Below are 22,857 nucleotides of genomic sequence, written 5' to 3'. Positions count from 1 at the left end.
ATGGTAAAATGAACAGGTCAGATCACTTAAGATGTCAATATTATTTATTTTGACTACAATGCTGCAAAAGGTTTTTACAAAAATACAAATTTGTTTTATCGCATGTTTCCATATCTCTAAAACGGAGACACGGTTCTCAGTCCCAGTCTACAGCGCTTTGTGTTGTACATGTGCAGAACCTGATGCAGCTCATGAAGGGTTTAATAATCTCTGGAGGAGTTTAATTTGGGGGGTCTGAGCAGAGGAAACACAAACAAATCAGTGCACAGCGCAGGACTGTGAATGGGAATTACTCAGTGCGTTTACATGCACTTAATAATCTGATCACCACAGAAAATCAGGTATTTTTTACAATATTTACCCACTTTACCTGAAAACATGAATATACATCATCTAGAAGATGAAGAGTATTTAAATCCTTTGTTTCATCAAGCATTTAGTTGATTTCAGCATCGCTCCAAAAGTGTTTTGCTGCCATCTTGTGGCAGCGCTGCTCGCTTATTTCCGGTAACGCAGTCTGTTTTCGCACATGCACAGACTGAGAAAACGAAAGAAATCAGAGTAAGAGGTTACCTGCGCTGAGAAATCTGATTATAGGCTAAAAATCCAGCTCTCTTTATCGGATTTCTAGACCTTACTCCAATCTAAAATGTGCTGTTTACACGACCATTTGAATAATCAGATAACTGCAGAAATTTGATTATGATCGGATTATTAAGTGCACGTAAACACACTCACCTGTTCTAGTACTTTACGTTAAGTATTTAAAGGAATATGCAAAGTATTAAAGGAACACTGCAGCATTTTTCAAAGCACACTTATAGCACATAATGGGCAAGTGCTGTAGCAACTGCCCACTGGCTTCTATTATATGTGTTTTGAATCAACAGATTTTCCCTGCTTTTTTAAGTACAATAAATAAATGCATTAATATTATTGACGGTAGTGACTGACTGCATAAGCAGATAGACATTACATTGAAAAATGCTGAGGTATTCCTTTAAGAGCACTCAATATTACAGCTAAACTGGATTTCACTGATCATCAGCAGTCACCAAGATATTCCAGATGCTGTCAGACTGTAGGTCTATCAGCATCAAAACCACTGACGCGTTCTTAAGTGGACAGAATGAACCTCACTGTAATTCAATTTAAAAAGACACCTGAGCAGAAGACTCTATTAAAAGTAGTACATGCTATGCATTCAGGTCCAAATGAGCTCCTCTCCAGTTAGCTCCAGAGCTGAAAGTCACCTTTACAGGCAGAGAGAGGTGCCCAGAGCAGAACACCAGTCTGGAACCACTGCTATTCATGCCAGAAAGTGTCAAGACCATGAATCAGTCGTCATCTGAGAGGGCTCCATCATCACGTACTTCTCTGTAGGCAGCCAGAGCACCACCCTCAGGATTATAGCTGCTCATAGTGACAGTCAGACCCTCTGCCAGCTTCTGGGCAGCCAGCCTCGCCTGCAACTCCTGAAAAACAGAGGAAAACACATATTCTAGAGCCTGGAAACCTACATAATAAACTTGTCACATTAAAATGTCCCTACACAGTAAATACATGCTGAAAATTAGTTTGACAAGAAATTGTCAAGAGAGTTTAGAGGAGAGCAGGTACAACTTTATATGCAGCTACATGAATATCATGTATGTGATGGTTTCATGTACAGTTTATAGGCCATGGGTTATTCTACAGCCCAACACTTGGTACAGTGATACAGTGCTATTATACATAATATTAATTAGGGATGGGCATACCAACTAGTTTTGATATATTAGTGTCGACAAGAGTTAATGAAGGGCTATACAAAAGGAAAAAGCAACAACAAGGATAAATAAGGATAAATAAAAACAGAACTTGGCCAAAATTAGTGTAGGGCTGTAGGCATACTTTTTAGATGGTGGCACTGGTGTTAAAACTTATCATTCCTAAACAGCCAAGAAACATCAGTTTTTCATGTTTGATGAGGCAGCCACAACAACGAGCTGATGAGGAACTAACCAGTACAATGTTGGAGGACTCATCATCACCTTCATGAGGTATTTTGGCCCAATCCCATTTCACCCCTCGCCCTTATCACTTAGCCCTCATCACTTAATTTTGCATGCTCATGTCTAGGAGGTAGGGTGTCCCAAATTTCTGTTGAGATAGAGGGGTAGTGCGAAGTGTTAGGGCTACATGGCCCTCCAAGTGGAGTGTATTATGCTGATGTTTTGGTAGCTAGCTAGCTAAATTTCCCGTTCCACCTTAAACAGTGTTACATTCAAGTGCCTCAGCCTTCAGAACTGCTGCACCATTTAAGGTGGAACGGGAAAATTCAAACAAGAAGCTGGTGAATATCTGACTTCAGCTTCATATCACCAAAGAATTAGGGGTGGGCGATAATAAATAGCTGTCGTATCCCCCTCTTTGAAGGCATACGCTGCCCTACATTTAACTAAAGCCCAGCAGCGAATCACTGCAGACTGGCAGGGTCGCCTACAGAGAGCTGCTAGTAGCTGTTAATGAAGTCATGTTCTTTTTTATTTGAGGGTTTATCCCATTTTATAGGGAAAGGTTTCAACCACTTCCACTTGTAACTCAGCTCCAAGGGGCAAAACGACACTCGAAAACAAGGAGTAAAAAATAAAGAAATGGGACTGGGCCTTTCTCCTCAGTTGGTGATGTGTCAGGATGTTAGTTTGTCAGAGAAATATATTAAGAGTGGTTCTAGAGTAGTTAGCCTAGTCAGTGAAATAGCCATGGCAGAGCCAGCTGCACTATCTCTGCCTGCTCAGTCAAGAGTAACCAAACTTTTGCATACTGTGTGTATATATAAACACCCACACAAACTGTCACATTGCACTGTCATAATAAAACACAAAATTGCTAAAATAAGAGCCCCCAAATAGCAATTTCAATATTTGAATACTGGCACTTAGAACAGAGCAGTCAAGTACTCTTACACATTTCTAGTAATACCTCTATGGTTTAGTCTTGCCTTTGCATATGTAAAATGCATCAAGGGCTGCAGGGCCGAAAAATCTTTTCATATCGAAAGTGCATTTAAAAGGAGTGCAATTTTCAAATCGCAAGAGCTGCTATTGTAAAGTTAGTCTGTATTATCAACAAAGCTGTCTTAATAAGTCTTAACGAGAGGGGAAATCTAATCTAATAACATGGAGCTTGTGAACTGCCTGCGGACGAGTTAGACTGATTAGAAACAACCAAATGCCACACACAGCATTCCACCCTGTAACAGTGAAGTGCTGGTCTTCTTGGCAAAAAAAAAAAAAATATAGAAAATAATCACACACATTTACATCACAATCACAATATTGGTCAGAAAAAGTGCATTTAGATATTTTCCCCGAATCGCTGAGCCCCACATCTATGGCTTTGCCCTACCTGCTGTTTTCTCGTCTGCTCTCGCTGGAGGGCGACTGACTCCTCCAGGGAGAGAAGCTGGGCTGGGCTGTGGTGCAGTGGGGGAAGTTTGGCGGCAGTGATGTCATCCAGGTGCTTCCTGTCCCTCTGTCTCCGAGCCTCAGCAGAGAGTGGGGTTGTACTGCCAGAGGACTGACTAGGCGAGGAAGAGCCAGACTTCTCTGGCAGTCTGAAAGAGATAAAATGTACTGTAATGTACTGTGGGAAAACATATTCATTTTGCACTGGACACATATTAACCCATATATGGTCTCACTGTGTCATTCTGCACATAATACTACACCTTGCTACACTGTATATACTGTATATTCACAGTGCAATGTTATTACTGACATCTACATCCTTATTGCCAGTCACCTGTACTGTTTGGTGCCATTTCTTTATTTACTGCTACTTGTTTTCTGCTGTACTTGTCTAGTATGTGTAATATGTGCAATACCTCACTTCCCTATCGCCCCATGTGCGCGCATGGCTGCTACTGTGCAACAGCAATGCAGCATGCCCAGCAGAACACTTAAGTGCTATTTTTTAATCTACGTTCACAGTACCAGGTTGAAGTGGCACAAATCCGATTTTTTGCCCTAATGTGACTCAGATCTGATGTTTTCAGGGCTGTGTGGACACGCAAATCTGATCTTTTCAAATCCGACCTGACCCACTTGCAAATGCGGTCCTAGATTGGATACGTATCCGATTTGTGGCCATGCTGCCTTAATGTGACGCTCAGATCTGAATTCATGTGCTTTTTATCCACTGCGTGTGCGCCATCATTCAACGTTACCATGGCAGCAGCGCCGAGCAGAAGTTAAAGTCTATAAACGGCGGAAAAGCAACACCTCACCTTTTTCACCTTCGTCTCGCTCTAATATAAACAGCTGAGAGCTGATCAGTTAATTATCTTCACAGCGAAGCTCGTTCTGCTCGTTAGTTTGTGCTGATGATTTACGTGATTCATTCACGTGACGTTACTGAGTAGGATGTGTTCATGAGGGTCATTTCAGGACGCCGGTTCGTTCATATTAATGACAGATCTGAATCACTTACCTAAACGAGTGTGAACCATCATGTCAGAGAGATCGGATCTGAGCAATGAGGCTTGTAATGTAAATGTAGCCCTAGTTTACAGTTTTCACACAAGCAAATTGTTGCTGGAGTGTACTTTGAACATGATTCAGAAATCAAACAGCTGTTAGTCATTTATGCTGAGGATGTCACTAGGGCTGTCATGTTAATGAAATTAACTGTCATATGAATAAGTGTGATTAAGGAATTAATTGTATGCAACTACTGAAGTACAAGCTTGAAGTGGTTGAATGAACTAGCCATCTTTAGCTACGTGTACTCAATCAAATGTCTACAGTTAAACTAGGGACTTTCTGGGCCAAAATGCTGTGGACATTAGCGTTTACCTTCATCTAACGCTCTGAACTCAGCTCATGAAGGCCTTGTTAATTAGCTGAATCAGGTGTGTTTTATGAGGCAGTGAGCTGAAGTCTGCAGTGTTTTGACCCACAAGGCCTGGAGCCTGACACATGTGATGTATGGAGAAAAAGCTGCATTTTTTTTTAGATTTAATAAAAAAATAAACACTCATCTGCTAAAACATTAGAATTAGCTATATAGCTAACAAATAAACAAAATCTGCTTGTGTTTCCCTATAAACATGTTAGAGCACCAAGTTAGTTTTCATTAATTCCATGATGTGTCTCAATGAATGCTTTCTTTTATTTGTATTTATTTATCTCAACCAAACACACCCACTGAACTTTCTGCCTATTGTGGCATAATATGATTGTGAAATCTAACGACTGTGGAAAATGTTTGCGGTCAGCTTAAATAAATGAGATCATCTCAAATTATTATGATTAGACGATTATGTAATAACTGTGACAAGCCTAGATAACACTTATTTTCATAGCAATTGTTCATGTGTGCAGTAAAAAGCCATTAAAGGGCTGCAAGTGTAAATGATGCAAAGCCTGAACACTGGCGGTAGAGGATCAGCATAGTGAGTGTAAAAAGGCTCGTATGCATTATATAGAAGTCTTTACTCACTGATTGGGCTTAAATCTGTTTGTTCTCACACTGCTGTCTGATCTCTCCAGAACTTCTATGTAATGTGGTTTCTTCTGAGACTGTGTGGCCGTGAAGGGGTTTCTAGGAGGAGAGTTTTTAACAATGTCTTTGACTGGCCCAGCCTTTCCCTCTGAAAGAGTCACCCGCTCAAGCGCCCCCACAAGGTCAGTGTCTTTTGCGCTGTCTCCAGAGGAGGCCTCCATCGTCTCAGTGCTTTTATCTGTGAGGGACTCAGCGTCCTGTTGAGCATCCACACTGCTGTTAGTAGCCAATGGTGAGTCTCCATCCTTATTAAGAGTTTCTCTCTCCAAAGTGTTGGAGTCCACATGCCTGCGCTGGGCAAAAGCCTGCTGGTATCTGGCCTGAAATTCGGTTCCAATAGCAGACAAACTGGCTCGCCTCTTCTCCTCTTCTTCCAAGTCTACAAGTGCCTGGCGTATTTTCTCCACAAAGTCAGAAATCTTCTTCCCCTTATCAGGCAGGCTTTGAATGAACCTCCTGTAGACACAACACAATCTTGAAAAGCAACACTAAATAAATAAAATAAAGGTGACATGTATTCTGTGACATTTTTACCCAGGGCACTGTCGACATCTAATGAGTTCTGACTGTCGCTTAAAGAGGAGGTATTACGAGGCAGTGGCCACATTATATTATGTTATCTTCTTAAATTCCCAGGCTTATTACATCCCCCCAACCCCCCTCCAACAAATGCAAACTACTGCAACGTATTTGGAAAAAAACAAAACAGACCAAGTCATCCATCTGTGGTTATGTCTCCTCTATGTTGCATATATGATCATAACACATGCACTGCCCATCCATTAGCCCATAAGAAACCCAAATACCAGTCCAGTACACTGGCACGCTGCCTTATATGACGTTTTCAGAGGAGCTTGTCACAATTATATTCACTCAATTTCCATGAGGAAAAAGTATGTGCTTTTTCATGAGAAACGACCACGTTTTGTGTCTAGATGTCATTTCAGTTTTGCTGGTTTCAAGCTGTTGTTGACTAGAGTTTCTGTAAAGTTTCTGCACAGATAAGACCACAAACTTCAATGGATGCAAATCCGTTTCAAATATTCATCATATTATCTTTTTTCCCCATTTGTTTTGACTTTCTTTGTCTAATGAAGTTGATTTTGTGGTCATTTTGGAAATAAGGCAGTCCAGGTGGTTAACTGACTTGTTGACATGTGTCATGTTGACCATTACTGACTGCATAAAGTAAGCCAACATGACTAAGTTAGATTTTGAACAATAAGGAAACTCCAGCTTACAAAAATAAAAATTAGTCTAATGACACGGTTATCTATCGCTATTGTCGGAAAAAAACCTTGCATCCCCAAAATGGTAACTTTACAGAAAAAGGAAAAAACACACTTTACTTTTAATGTAAGTCAAAGGAACCAGAATTTTTTCCACATAATTTTGGGTCATTTCTTTTGGTCCATTCATCAGGAAAAAATACAATGTAAAGGACAACAGCCACTTTCAAATTATGTCACAAACTGAAAAATGACAAAAATGGTGATAAAAGGGTTTTTTTCCGACAGCAGCAATATATTTGATTTTTTTCAAATTTACCTACAACCCCCTGCAGTTTGAATACCTCATTCCTAAGGCTAATTATTCAGTAATTACAGTGCACACTGCCTGAGATACTCTTAAAGGGCCCATACCATGAAAAAACAAATTTTCCTCACTTATTTGCACTAAAATAGCTTGATGTGGTACATAAACACTGTAAAAGTTTCAAAACGTACCTTTCACTCCTCAATCCATACAGTCGACAAATGAAAAAAAAAGCTACAAAACAACCTGGTTTGAACTGTTTATGTGATCAAGAACCAACTCATTTACATATTTCCACCCATTCAGCCTCCAGCAGTTTAGCTCCGCCCATTTATGCTGAAGCTAGAAGCAGTGTTTCAGAATCAGATGGACTGCTTTATGAACGAAGCACAATTCAGCGTAGCCAATCAGAGCGGAGATTATTTATTGCGTAACAAAAGGCACAGAAACAAAAATGGTCAAGTAAAAATGAATTATGACTGTTTTTGATACATAAAATGACACAAACGTTATAAAAAGGATCTCGAGGGGAAAATAAAATACTAAAAAATACTCATCACCCATAGCATTATTTTGACCAAAAAACAGATCTATGACCTACAGCAACCTGCGGGATCATGTGAAAGCCTTGATTCATTAAAACAATGTCTTGTTAGAGGTTTGTTTGCATATCGGAAATCGATATCAACACTGTACCGGTCAATACTGCGATAAAGATTATCAGTATTATCGGATCATTTCAACCTGCAGCCCCGTCAAGTTTACTTGACAGGAGGTTGTCAAAGTTTTCAAGGCAGCTACGGCAAAGCCACACATTCCTGTATGAGAAAAGAAGTCTAATTAATATATGGAGGCAACAAATTAATATATTGAGACGATGTGTTAATATTGAGGCCCTGATTACTATATTGAGGCCACAATTAACTATAGTAAGGCCATAGTTTAATGTACTGAAGACACAATTTAATAGACTTAAATTACATTGTACTACATTGCTGTTACAAATTAATATACTGAGGCCATGAATTGCTACATTGATGCCCCAAATTATTATACTGAGACCACAATTAACTATATTAAGGCCACAATTTAACATATTGAAGCCACAATTTAATATACTGAGGTCACATTTTACTATATTCAAGCTATAAATTACGACACTGAAGCCATTAGTTACTATATTGAGGCCACAAATTACTATAATGAGGCCACAATTAACTATATTAAGGCTACAATTTAATATACTGAGGTCACATTTTACTATATTCAAGCTATGGCTTACTGAAGCCATTAGTTACTATACTAAGGCCACAATTTAATGTACTCAAGCCATAATTTACCATATTGAGACCATATGTTACTAGATTAAGGCCACAAATTACTATACTGAAGCCACAATTTAATATATTGAGGTCATATTTTACCATATTGACGCCACGAATTACTATACTGAGGCCACGAGTTATGAGAAACTTGCCTCAACCTATTATTTTGTGGTATTTGAGTAATTCGCGGCCACGACTTATTAAAAAATAACCACCGTGTCACCTCAGGGGCTCCGAACTAAAGCGCTTACTTGTTGTGCAGTAACTTCTCCTGCCTGGTCAGGATCTCCCGCAGCTCCTCTCTGCTCCTCCCGCCTACATCACCCACCAGGCCCTGGCGCTCCGTCCACCAGGAGGACATCTCTCTCCCTGCGGCTACAGAAGCGCAACCTTCAGCGGACAAAGCGGTGGGTTAAACACTTTAACAGCGACCTTCTTCATGTCGCAGCTCTGAAGGTCCCGACATACTGCCCAGAACAGTAAACAGCTCAGACACCGCGAGCCACACGGCACGGTGACCGATTCAAACCGCTGTGGTGAAGTCTGCGAATAAGGGGAGCATTTTCAGAATAAAAGTCCCACACCAAAAATACGACCCGCCTTCTCTCGCTCTGAGGACGTTTCACTGTGTATGTACGCATTTAAAATAAACCTTACTTTGTACCGTTAAGATACAGTTATCACGTTTTATGCTGCTGTATGCGGCCAGTGTTAAAGAATAGACTTCAAGAATAAAGTCCCTGTTTTAAAATCGTAATATTTCGAGAAAAAAAGTCCGAATATTTCAAGAATAAAGTCCTAATATTTCGAGAATAAAGTCTTATTTTTTTAGAATAAAATCGTAATATTGCGAGAATAAGGTCGTAATATTTCGAAAATAATATCGTAGAATTACGACATTAAAGTGGAATATTAGCAGGAAAAATCTAGTCAGTCCAAGACTAATCAGTCGTTCATGTTAATATCTTCTAGAATATTCTAACGTACAGTTTTCATTCTCAGAACATTACAGGGAAAATAAGTAAACATGTAAAGCCCTAAAATACACGAGTTTCTTCTCGTCCCATAGAATATCACAGAATGTCCACATACTTCACTGTGACACCTGTGATTTTTTTTTAATCACGTGTCACAATGTTTGGCACGCTGGCGTTACTACCAAACATTTAAAACAACAGTTTAATATCATAAAACTAGTCTGTTTGCAGATAAATGTGTAAAATGATTTTATGGTGCTGGTCCTGATCAATTTCACAGCTCTCAAATAATTAGTAGGAAACAAGGGCTATAAATAACAGTGAAGAGACGTTCAAGGCAGATAACTTCACAAAAAATTGCTAGTATATTAAAATATTCACTTCTTGTTGACAGAATTCTTAAAATATTTAATTAAACTTATAAAAATACAATGGTGTGTTGTTGTAATATTCAAATACACATTGTATGAGTTATTTGTCGTATATAAAAGAACAAAAACATAACACAAAGTGATTTGAGATAAATATATGTCTGCTGCTGCTTTCAGAGCTCTGATTTGTAAACTCTGCTCGTTTTCCTCAAGATGGCGCTGTAGTGCTGTAGTGGCTTTTCATGTCTTCTAGAAGATTCTTGTCAGATGTTTTCAGTGACAGCAGGTCAGAAGCTCTCGGTGTTGTGCTGATGATCTCTTTATTATAGGACTACCCTCACAAATACACACTTACAGTGGCAACATCGAGGGATTTAGTCTCTCTCTGTTTACTTCTGGCAGTGAAAATGAATTGATGGCACACTTTTATTAAAGAAGAACTCCAACAATTAAAAAACATTGACATTGAGATACAAAGTCATTGAGAGTGGTCTGATGTGAAAATGGTGCACTGAGAAGACTTTTAACAGTGGAGCTGATAGGAACCAGGGGTCTCAATGTCTGCAACACAAATACAGCCACTTTACGTGTCTTCTGAGTTTTTATTTGTAATGTTGATGATGTAAAATAGTGATAAATCTAAAAAAAAATATATATTTTTTGGGGGCTTATTTTGCCGTACAACACAGTGTACGTACCTGTCCACCATGAATGGCTTTAAAAAATATATGTTTTAGGCCAAAAGCTTCTCAAAACAATCTCTCACGCACCAGGCAGTGTATTCAAAACCATTATATGTAATAACTTTATATGTGGGAGCTTTTAGAGACATTCATGCTTCGAACATTTGGTTCCTATCACCACCACTGTGAACAATTCTGCATCTGTAAATCTATCTAGAATGGCACACTTCACAGCAAACTACAGCATGACTTTGTTAATATCTTAACAACTTCATTAGGCTGAAATTTTAAAAAATCAGTGGAATTCCCCTTTAATCCATCTTACATCCACCATCCACTGTTTTAGTGTTGTATTAGACCCAGTGTAGTCACTTTTGTTTGACAGGGAAAGTATTAAGCATGAAATGTGAAATGTGTACAATGTGAAAATTGACACACAAAATTATATTTAAGTATGAAAGTGATTCAAAGCGAGCCAAAAAATTATAAAGAAAAAAAAAACAAATAAAAATATCCTGTAACTGTAAAATACAGAGGACTTTCCATACCATAAAACTCTATCATATATTTTTGTAAACAAAGAGGGAAAAAGTGCAACAACACATGCTATTAAAATAATAAAATAAGTTATTCACAGATCAGGAGATAATTTATATGTTACAAAATGAATAGGAAATACAAATAGTTCATACTTTCCAATTCAGAGCATCACATCATTCACTTCATGTACTTCACTTCAATCCACCTTTATGTTAGCTGTAATCTCCATGAGCTTCATAAAAGGTGTGTAGATTCTGGATGGGCTTGATCTGGCTTGGTTACTGCTGGAGGACGACAGTTCAGAGTCTGAGGATGTTGGCAATGTTGCTTCTTCATTATGAGGTTGAACTGGATTGGAATATGCTGTGGTTTCCAAAGGACTTGTTGCAGTGTCCCGTGTGATTGACGAGAGCATGCTGCTGTACTGCAGAGGCGTGTACCGGAGTAAACTGTAGTCCAGTCTGCTCGGAGGTCTTGGTGCCGATGGAGCTGATGGAGCTGACCTGGTCTGGACTGGAGTCTCATAGACCTGAGTGTCAGGTCGGCTGTGAAGAAAAAGAGGCCGTGAAAGATTCCTGTGCAGCTGCTGAGTGACTACACACTTGAAGATAGTTTTTTATGGGCTCTTTAGTAAAGAAAGTGGATCTATATAGAACCATTAACACTCTTGATTAAAGGGTTCTTTGCATCATGAAAGGATTCTTCAGATTGATGGAGAATGTGCCGTAGATGGTTCGATGTAGAACCGTTCTGAAAAGGTACATACACCGACCAGGCATGACATAATGATCACCTCCTTGTTTCTACGCTCATTGTCCATTTTATCAACTCCACTTACTACATAGGTGCACTTTGTAGTTCTACAGTTACAGACTGTAGTCCAGCACTGCTGTGTCTGATCCGATCAGACCAGCGCAACACACACTAACACACCACCACCACATCAGTGTTACTGCAGTGCTGAGAATGACCCACCACCCAAATAGTACCTGCTCTGTGAGGGTCCATGGGGGTCCTGACCACTGAAGAACAGGGTAAAAGGGGGCTAACAAAGTATGCAGAGAAACAGATGGACTACAGTCTGTAACTGTAGAACTACAAAGTGCACCTATATAGTAAGTGGAGCTGATAAAATGGACAATGAGTGTAGAAACAAGGAGGTGGTCTTAATGTTATGCCTGATCGGTGTATGTGGGTCATACTAAATTTGTAGTGGGACACCGTGTCACAAAGGTTGCAGGGCTTAAAAAGATGCTTGAAATATTTGACACAGTGCCAAAAGTTAGTATGTACATTTACACAGTTGACCTAAGATTAAATAACTTTTCCCTTATAATTTCTCAGATTTTCCATTTCTATCCTGTTTCATAGTCGCTCTGCATCTGTAAAACAGCTCATCACAAAACCAATTTTCAACATTTGAGAAACCATTTTTAACACAAAACAATATTTTAAAAGGTTTAACTTTGGAATTTGTATAAAACAAATTCATATATACTTTAATGTTATAGTACATTGTAAAATATGCATTTTATTTAAAAATTAATTTGTCACAGAGACTTTGGTCACTGGTGCTATCAGGACTCATATTGTACATGAACACAGTATTTTCAGCTCTATTACACTGCTTCTTTGAGTCGAGGCTCATCAGAGAGGAAGCATCTCAAGGCATGAGAATGCGAGTCACACTCGCTCACTACATTTCATTAATTTGTTAATAATTCTGTTTATCAGGCAGCACATAACTTCTATGTGTCACTGGTGTTATGCGCTTTAATGGCTGGGTAATTAAAATTTGGTCAAAATAATGGCACGTATCATTTTATTAGTGATTTCCTAAAAATCCTAAGTTGTAATCAGAATGTCACTGGAGTCACCGTCACTGGTGTTACACCATATTCATATAACACCAGTGGCTGTGAAATATGTTTGGAATTAAGCTCTCTTTTTACATATATGATGATAAGAGATGTTAATGGACATACTAAGATTATTTATTTTTGGGATAAAAGAAATTGATTTTTTAAAAATGTATCCACCTGAATTCCCAGTCCAAATGACCCACGTAATTTGAATTTAATAATGGCCTTACAATGTAGGCACTTTGACAAAGACCTTGTTGCGTGCTGCATCTCCTCAGGCTGAAATGGACTGTTCTGTAAAACTCATTCAGTCTTGCAACAGTAGATACAAAAGAATGCATACAGATTTATGCAAAAATATGAACACCCCAGATTACGTTGTTGATTTTCGTTGAGTTTTTAAGTGAAAATAAGTTTATAGCACAATAACACAAAAAAGAGAACAACACTCTTCCGCACATTTTAATGCACAATTATTTTGCTGCATTTTAAAAATAAAGTGTTAATCTCAGCAAATAAACAGAAATTCGGCACTAAAATTTGCTGAAAAACACCACATTTAAGCGTGTTCTCTGTAGAAAACAATTTATTTTCACTTAAAAAATCAACAAAACGTAATTTCACCAGGGGTGTTCAGACTTTTGCATACATTTGTGTGTGGGCGGAGGATGGACAGGTCAATTTCTAATGGTTGTAGAAGTTGATCCGACGTTAATTACCTTATGGGCAAGTCGCAGCCAACTCCAATCTCTCTGGTGAGGGGTTTATTCACGGTTGCGTTCTGTACAGACATAAAATACTTCAGCTTGTCTTCTAACTCATTATTCTAGGAGAAGGAGCAGATCACAGCACAGAATCAGATCAGAGGACAGATTCCACACCATTAGAGACAAGCAGTCAGACAAGCTCAACCATCTTGTCCCTACACTGAGAATCTGTTGCTTTGAATTCAGCTGATTCAAATGTGCACTTCCTCATGAATGAAATACATCGCATCAACACCCTTTACTGCCTGTCATTTTCATTTGACTTTCAGCAATAAGTGTGTTGATGTCATATTGATTTGAAACTGATGTATTGAAGCATTTGAATCAAAGCAAATGTCAAAGCAGCACTTCTTTTCAGTGTAAAAGCATATTCATGCCAAATGCATACTGTAGTTCTTTGCTGTGAAGTTGGTTTGAAGACATTAGCCCATCACTCTGTACGAAGAACGGGCTGGCAGTGAATTGGTGGTCATGTGTTTTGATAAGGCAAAAACAGAACGTAACGATACTTCAAGACATTTTCACGATAAACGATATACATCACGGTCTTTAGTTTGATAAGTTGGAACAGACAACTTTGCCACATTAAAATGCTTAAAAACTATTAATACAAGGATTTTGTTAAACATTTTACATAATAAACTGAACTAAATCTAGTTAAACAGAACTACTTATACTCTGTTAGTAATGAAACATGCACTTGGGTAATGTTTCTTTATACGCTTAGAAAAGCCTCTTGTAACGTAATTTATGAAGAATACGAAAAAAAAATAACTTCCCGTACAAGAGTCAGTTCCGACGACACAATCCGATTGGTTGAGAAGCGTTCTTCCTGAGCTGTTATTTATTCAAAATAACCATTGTTCTGCTGAGCACCAGTTGCTAAGACCTGAGCTGCGTTCAGCCCCGACAAAACGTAGCAAAACGTTTATTTAAACAAAAATGGTGATGTGGTGATCACTCTGTTACGCAAGCGCTGCAACTATGGCAGCTGAGAAGGCCATTCTTGTTCTTTTCAAAGAATTTTCGGAGGCTGATAACATGAGTAAATACGTGTTTTACACTTCAAAATACGACTTCTAATGTATTCAACTGTTGTGTACACCAAGCTGCAGCGACCACATTTATAGAGAACTTTATCAGAACCCATTGTGTGCAGTGTGTTTTAATACGGCGTCACTGCTGATTGGGTAACACCTCTGACACGCTTATCAAATGAGAGAAAACATACTTCAAAGCCCGCTGCACATTTTCCACCATTTCGATGAAACTTGTCAGAAACCATAGCAAAACGGCGCACAAAGTTTTGAGATCAAACATGAACGTTACCAAGTTTCTACTTTAGCACATGCAAAACCAGAAAATGGAGACATCAAATAACTTCTGTAAGATAAAATTTAACCTGCAGCCCATTTGGTCAGATTCTGAAGAAGAATGTGACCACAGACATACAACACATTTCAAACCTGTTGTCGCCCCTAAACAAGCTTTTGGACGGAATAACTAAACAAATTGAAATCCGCTGGAAATGAGCACAATAGAATCCAGCAAAGATGATGTGCTGTGAAATGCATAACATACGGACTCGGACAAAACCACATTCAGGTTCATCTGACAAATATTAAAAAAGTTGAGCTGAACCTGATATTGCAACATGGCAATAGCACTGTTTTATGGTTCCGTAACGCAAACGGGTACTGCTTAAGGAACTGCCACTATGTTTTCTTTATTTTGCAGGACTGTTGTACTGACTGCCTGCAACTGAATGAAAGCTGTAATAACGCACAACATCTCCATCCGTGTTCCACTGTTTAAATATTGTTCACACCTTCTTGGGATATTTTGGGAAATGTGAGAAAAAAAAAACATGACAAAAAGAGGGTTAAAACCCTTCGTTAGTGTTTAATCAACACTTTCACCAAATGAATCCACTGCTCATTTTGTCCAGCTACAGAGTGTCTGGCAAATGTTTTCTAATTCCACCAAACTTCACAGTATAAAAACTATGATCTTTGCTTGGCATGCTTCTCTCAGAGTGAAGTGTTGTGAAATGGCAGTAAAAGGATGTGAAATAACAGCTTATAGCAGCCAGAATGTTGGAATGTTGAACGATTCTCCATCCAGTCATTCTGTGTGTGGTTTGATGATTCAGGGCGAGTGGCAGTCAAAAGCACAACCTGCAAGCTTTCCCACTGCTTTTACCTCACACTCCACAATTGCTATCCTGTCTAGCAGCTCCGATATGTACATGTCCTTCTGAGCCACACTAGCTCTCAGCGTTTCCACCTGAGGAAAATGAAGAAAAGATCAAAGCCACTGAACAAACTGGATGACAATCTAATTCAATAATGTAATGTATGGCAAATAAGAGAGTATATTGTAAAAAAATTTTACATTTTCTTTGACTTTCCACTGATAAAATGTGTGTGATTTTATACCAAAAACAGTCATAATTCATTTTTACATGATCATTTGCCAACTTCTCTTTATCCTTTAGAATTAGACAGGCGGACATAAGTAAATGAGCTCTGCTCTTAGTGGCTGCCCTGCATTGCACCTCATTCAAAAAGCAGCGCAGGCTGAAACACCCCTTAGAACTTCAGTGTGAGTGGGTGGGGCTAAACTGCTGTAGGGTAAATAAGCAGATATGCGTAAAGGATATTATTTGGGTGGTCCGTTGGCTGTCGGCAAAGCAGTGACACTGACATGGTATTGTGTGTGGTGCTGGTACACACGCCAGTGTCACTGCTACCTCGAGAGCGGACCGCCACCCAAAAATATCCAACCAATCCAGCTCCAAACCAAAAAGGTGGAGCTACGTTTCTAATAAAGTGGCCAGTCAGTGCATACTGTAGTAATTGAGAAACTGCAATAGATTCAATATATACAGTACTGTTTAAACGTTTTAGACAAAAGAGAAAATTTAAAAAGATATTTAATTAGTCGATAAGTGTTTATTTGCTCAGAAAAACACATTAAAATAAACACAAATAACAATAATATATTAAGTACTGGTTTTATGTATGTCTGTGTTCACTTAACTATTTTCAAACCTCTTCTCATTGCAGTGCAGTGTTATTTGTAGTTATCATCCAATATCTGACATGGCTAATCAGTACTGCATTGTGTTAAGAGTCCTGGTGCAGGAATTTAACACATCCACATGATCTGGAACAAAACCTTGTTCTTCGAACTAAAAAAATAGCTACTTTTTAAAATAAAAAAAAAATGCTTATTTGCATTTACTCTCATGTTATATGGAGTTTGTTTACAAGGCCTAATCCCATTTCACCCCTCACCCCTACCACTTTGCCCTTACCCCTCATTTTTGCGTGTTCACGCCTATGGGTAGGGGTTTTTCAGAGGCACACTCCAAATGGAGGAGTTTTATGAGAAAAAAGAAAAACTGGCAAGATGGCTGCACAAGCAACTAAAGAAAGTATTTTCTCTGTTAATATTATGATAACCATCTTAGTTTAATGCCATTTCAATGTATTATGGTTCTTTTCTTCATAACTAGAGTAAAAAATCACTAGTAGTTTGCTGATGTCTCAGTAGCTAGCAGGCTAAATTTCCCATTCCACCTTAAATGGTGCAGCAGTTACATTCTGGCGTCTCAGGTGTCAGAACCACTACAACATTTAAGGTGGAACAGGAAAATTCAAAAAAGAAGCTGGTGAATATCTGCCTTCAGCTTCATATCACCAAAGAATTAGCTGTGGGCAGAGCAGCGCTAGTAGCTGTTAATGTAGCCTGTTAATGAAGTAATGCTCTTCTTGATTTTAGGGTCCCATTTCATAGTGAAGATTTCAACCACTACCCCTTGTAACTCAGTTCCAAGGGGGAAGAAGACACTCGAAAACAAGGGATAGGGGTAAAAATAAGAAATGGGATTTGGCCTTATTCAGATAAATGATTTGAAGTGTGCTTAGGTGCCTTAAACCTCTGCACAGTACTGTATATGCTGATGTTTTGGAAAATATCCTTTGGAATATGTCAACAGCATATTACAGTACATGCAGGACACCCGCTTGAATCATTGTTTTATATATACTATAATGCATACGTATTTGTTCTCGATATACCAAAATGACTATAAGGTCTCACCTCTTCTATCATACCCTTAACCTTCCTCTGCTGACAGAACACCATGTCATTCAGGTGCTTTATTCTCTCTTTCAGCTCCGATGCCTCTTTCTGTATGACTACCTGCTCAGTCCTGGAACACAACACCTCCATCATCATGATCATGATAAAACCGTTCTATTATATTTACCACCAGCAATTCTAACAGTGGCCACAAGAGATGAGCATGGTGCATTCAGATACTTTTATTTTGAAATAGTAACAACAGAATGATTCCAAGAAACTACAGAACTATGTGTCCAGTGAAGGCAACCTCTTACCTTTTCTTAACACCTGAGTCTACTTCATCCAAAGTGCGCAAGCGCTTTTCACAGTCACAGAGTTTCTGGGTTAGCTGGCTCTTCTCCTGCAAAATAAAAGTCTTTTCTGGTCTAGTGGATGCAGGAAGGCAGTTCAAACCAGGGGTGATAAACTCTTAAGCAGTACATATGTGATATACCCTGAGACATATCAAACTCACAGAAAACATTTTCATCTATTTGACTGAATACTGGATGATTTAACTGGATGATTTTTTAATGTGTTTTTTGTAGCCTACAAATTGTAACCTGCCAAGTTACCTGTATTGACAACAAATGGCAACAATAAATGTGATAATGTAAATTCAGAAAAGATATGTAAAACATATCTATAATGTAAACTCCATCCCACCATTTATTTTACTTTTAACTGATCATACTTTATTTTTCTGAAGTACATAAGTTCTGATTTAATTTTACTTTCATTATTTTTTAAGATTACAGTTAAACAATCTTGACTATAGAAGCTACTACAGTTGTGACTTGCTTAATTTATCATGCTTTATTTTTAAGCTATTTTGTTTTATTACAAATTTCAACAGTTACACAACCCTGGCTGCTGAGGATGCTAGAGTCTGGAATAATTTGTTTAATTTATTATACTTTATTTTAAAGCTCTTTCATTTTTATTTATCATTTTCTATTATTTTTAGTAGCTGATGTTGCAGTTAAACGGTCCCGACTGCTGAGGGTGCTACAGTCATGATTGTTTTATTTACTATATTTTATTTTAAATTTATTTTATTTTATTATTATTTTTAGCAGCAGATGTTGCAATTGAACAGTCCTTACTGTAGAGGGTGCTACAAACATGATTGTTTTATTTACTTTATTTTATTTTACAATTCTTTTATTTTATTATTATCTTCAGCAGTTGCTGTTACTCTGTCCTGACTGGAGACTTTAATTCTATTATAATTTGTATATTTTTTTATGCAGTTAAGCAATCCTGACTTTAGGGGTGCTGCCCTGCTATGTTCACTATAGCCCACATACGATGCTCTACTGTAGAGGCCAGCTTTAATCTGTATGAACTGACCTGAGCCATGCAGTCCAGCAGTCGCTCCACCTCGCTGATCCTCTGATCCCTCTCAGCAATTTTCTCCTCTGCCAGCTTCACGTTCCTCTCAGCCGCTTCCAGTCGCCTCATGTACTCCTCCAGCTGGGCCTGGGAGCGGTCAGAACAGACAGCGTTCACATTCGTCTCGTTCTTCATATGTATTCGTTTTCTCCAAGCGAAGAAAACCGGAACCCTCAGTTTCAGAACGACCTTCACTTTCAGTTTGCGGTTTTTTGACACTCCCTCCCTCCAAAAATGTATCAGATGTCTCAATTCTCTCGGATGATACCACTAGGAGGAGCAGCTGTTAACCCTGTCTTACCTATCATTTTATTAGTGGTGCATTTAGAGACTGCATGCCCACGTTGGACATAGTAAAATGGATCAGCATGTGGAACTGGAGCTGCTATCTGTGAGCTGCTGTGTTTTCTATCACTGTATAACAAAAGCTGCCTTTATTGTTGGATCCACTGTGATAGTTTCTGAGAGAGCATCCACACACATTCAGAATGCAATTCACATCATTATGGAAATGCTTATTATTAATGTGTTTCATCAGAGAAACCCTGAAATGTGAAAAATATTTCTGTTCATATGTTTGCTTGCTCAAAACTGATGGTTTCTGCATCAAAATGCCATTTTTTTTGCATATGAAAATAAATGCAAGCTTTGATAAATCACAATGTTAAAAGGGAAGATTTAAAAAGCTGTTTTTGCCCCAGCATTAAAGGGTTAAGAAGTTTTTAAAAAGCATCTACACAATCATGATGTGATTGATATGATTTTTTGAAAATATAGTTATATGTGGTTGTTTTGAGTCAAACATATAGGGACACTGTTCTTAAGTCAGTGTAAATGTGCACCTGCAGAGCTTCAATCTCCTGCCTGTGTTTCCTCTGCTGTTCCTGCAGCTGTTCTTCATACTGTTGCTGCAGTTTAGCACTCATCTCCTTCATCGCTCGCGCACTGGCCTCCTGAGACGATGCCACCTACACACACACACACACACACACACACAGCACACACAAACACATCTGCCAAGGTCAGCATGACCACTTCTATGAAATAAATTTGTAATGATTACTCATTTAAAACTGATCACTCAAATTTTAAAAATCGAATTTCCATTCTCAGTTCTCGCCTTACATTACACTGCAATCTGAAAGATAAACACAGTATCTACTGGTCCTTATAGAGTTGGGTTTATTTGATGTCTGTTAATAACACCTTTAGAGGGCAGCAGTGAGTAATGTTTGTTTATTTGAGCTTGAGTTGTGCCTCTTGTCAGTTGGGAGCCACTAAGTATCGACTACTTAGTATCAACAAGGCAGGACAGCTAATCAGCCAATTTGGCCACTTTAGGCTTGTACTTTAACAGCTGCCCACAAAGCAAAAAAGATAATTAAATTGTTCATCACAATTATTTATATGGCAATATATCGGTCACCAGAATATCATGCTCAGGACAGGCCTAGGGTGCAGGGACATTTGTTGGCTCCTCATGACGAAAATAGCTTTTTTCCCCTGAAACTGCTGCATTTACTAGCTAAAGCAAAAGAGGCCAAAGATAATCTCTTGGTTTTTTGGGGTTAATTTTAGGGTTGAATGGAGCACAGCTGTGTGTATTTATGTGTTGTGCTGGACACCTGTAGTTTTAGCGCCTGGTTTTCGGCCTGGGCAGCGGCTAGCTGCTTCTCACGTTCCCTCAGTCTCTCTTCAGTCTTCTCGAAGGAGCTACGCAGAGCTCTCATCTCCTCCCTGTTCCCCACACGACCGTTACAGCTCTCCAACAGGGCTTTCTACAACACAGGAAGCAAACACACACTCAGGACAGAGCAGAGACTTCTAAACTTAGAAACGTATGTTAGTCCATTTTTATAGATAACAGCAAGTCTATCTGAGATTACTGGACACCTCTATGCAGTTTGAGGCCAATGTGTGGTGATGTAGGCATACAGTTTGCACAGTGCTAACCTGGTGGCTGTAAACTTCCATTGTCTGTTAGGCACATTAGCCTCGTAACTCCAGAGCGAAAGAAGCAACCTTAAGACACCCAACTATCACTTTTAGGCTTCTTATGATGCCTATTTTTACCTTTATAGTCATGTACAAAAGTTTGTGCGCCCCAGTGAAACTACACCTTCTTGATTTTCGAAGAGAAAATAAGCTTACACATCCTCTACAGAAAATACACTAAAATACGACATTTTAATGCAAGGTTTAGTGCAGAGTTTATCATATTAGAACAAATATATAAAATATGCCATAACTTTTGCTTTTGTATTGTCCAATATGTTAAATTCAGGAAACAACCAGTAATTATGCATTAAAATGTGCATAAGTATGTTCTCTGTAGGGGATGTGTTAACTTATATTCCTTTAGAAAATCAACAAAACATAATTTGACCAGTTTGACATTGGATGACTAAGGCCATAATATACTGATCCCAGGTACATTTAGCCCTTGTGTGGTGTTGATGTGTTTGTTACTCAGTGGTCTGCTGGACCCACCACATTATTGTTTTTTAAATCAATACAGCCATAACAATTTATGTAAAAATACCAGATGTTTAAAATATCACAAGTAGCCAGCGTAGGGTTCTCCTTTAGCAGCTGTAGCCAGTCAACAGCCTGTCCATGTTGTCCACCCTCACACCCCCACACACACACACACACATACATACACACACACACACTAACAGCAGGCCATGTAGGAGGAGAACAGAGTGAAGGACACAGCACCTCCACACTTTTATTCCCCACAGGTTCAGCCCCAACACCACATGTGTAATACGAAGTCACTGAAAATGTGTTATTTTATATGTTCTTTACAGACAATGGGAATCTGAGGTTGAAATAATAATGAAACACATCATTTTTTTCTTTTGGTAAGCACTGAAAATGGGTCCCACAGACCTGAACACCACACAAGGTTTAAAAAGAAACGTTTGTGTGAATAAGGTCCACCAAGGCAGAATATGCTCATCTACAGCTTTTGTGTGGCTGAAAACAATTGATTCCTGAATAAAATGTAACCCACCAAACTGGTTAATCTTTCTCTCCTGCTACTCTCACTTTCCTCATTTGTGTCAACATTTAAAGTAACTATAAATAAAGCTGCTGTCAGCTATTACAAAGATGATTTATTTGGACCCCACCCACTTACAAACACAGTGCGGATCCTTTCAATCCGTAATGGGCTACTTCACTTACGCTTTGCTATCCTGCAGTTACAGATTACAAATAGTCTGCTCAGTTAATCTATTCAGGTCTGTATTCCTATTCACTGCTCACATTCTTATTCTTTCTTATATGTTTATCTTCCTGCCTGTCTCATACTGTCTTGTCCTGCATGTTCATTGCATTGTAATTATTGCTGGGTGGTATTTGCTGATGCTGATATTGTACCTGCAAGTCGATGTTGGCTGATATGAGAGAGCTGTTCATCTGATCAAAACTCTGCATGGCCTGCCTTCCTGTCTTCACCTCCGCCTCCAAATAACGCTTCTGAGAGTTCGCCATCTGCAAAGTGCACAGACAGAGTATTACATTAGAGAAGACTTGGCAGTTCAGTCAGCATTTCGTTGGAGAAATGTCCTAAAATAAATTATACCATGTGAAATGGGGGGGGTGGCTGGCACAAGGGCAGAATAAATCAGGAGTGTATGAAATTTTCATACTTCCAGTGAAACATGCCTTGCAACTACCGAGGTACACTCTTAAAAAAGATGGTTCTTCAAGGGT

The 22,857-nt window shown here is 38.8% G+C and overlaps 2 protein-coding genes across 4 annotated transcripts in view; both read right to left on the bottom strand.

Moving 5' to 3' along the window:
- Window positions 1-636: 636 nt before the first annotated feature.
- polr2m (RNA polymerase II subunit M) lies at window positions 637-8,944 on the bottom strand. Its single transcript, XM_036584382.1, has 4 exons — window positions 8,660-8,944; window positions 5,485-6,003; window positions 3,391-3,598; window positions 637-1,475 (listed from the first exon to the last, which is right to left on the bottom strand). Exons 1-4 carry the CDS (start codon window positions 8,767-8,769, stop codon window positions 1,338-1,340), a joined length of 975 nt encoding a protein of 324 aa, XP_036440275.1. The 5' UTR covers window positions 8,770-8,944; the 3' UTR covers window positions 637-1,337.
- Window positions 8,945-9,782: 838 nt separating this feature from the next.
- The window catches only part of LOC118817569 (myocardial zonula adherens protein), a 42,093-nt gene continuing 29,018 nt past the window's right edge, over window positions 9,783-22,857 (bottom strand). For 2 of the 3 annotated variants that reach the window (XM_036584379.1, XM_036584381.1), the window contains 9 exons: window positions 22,522-22,635; window positions 20,760-20,912; window positions 19,977-20,102; window positions 19,093-19,221; window positions 18,015-18,100; window positions 17,716-17,827; window positions 15,811-15,894; window positions 13,561-13,667; window positions 9,783-11,524 (listed from right to left, as the gene is read on the bottom strand). In XM_036584379.1, the coding sequence (XP_036440272.1) occupies window positions 11,176-11,524; window positions 13,561-13,667; window positions 15,811-15,894; window positions 17,716-17,827; window positions 18,015-18,100; window positions 19,093-19,221; window positions 19,977-20,102; window positions 20,760-20,912; window positions 22,522-22,635 (1,260 nt within the window). In that variant the 3' untranslated portion in view covers window positions 9,783-11,175. The remainder of the gene's footprint in view (window positions 11,525-13,560; window positions 13,668-15,810; window positions 15,895-17,715; window positions 17,828-18,014; window positions 18,101-19,092; window positions 19,222-19,976; window positions 20,103-20,759; window positions 20,913-22,521; window positions 22,636-22,857) is intronic. The other variant, XM_036584380.1, reaches the window with a different exon arrangement.

The sequence above is a fragment of the Colossoma macropomum genome, unplaced genomic scaffold, assembly GCF_904425465.1.
Source record: "Colossoma macropomum unplaced genomic scaffold, Colossoma_macropomum, whole genome shotgun sequence".
Lineage (NCBI taxonomy): Eukaryota > Metazoa > Chordata > Actinopteri > Characiformes > Serrasalmidae > Colossoma > Colossoma macropomum.
Note: the sequence above shows the minus strand (reverse complement) of the source record. Positions and strands in the feature narration are given on the sequence as shown.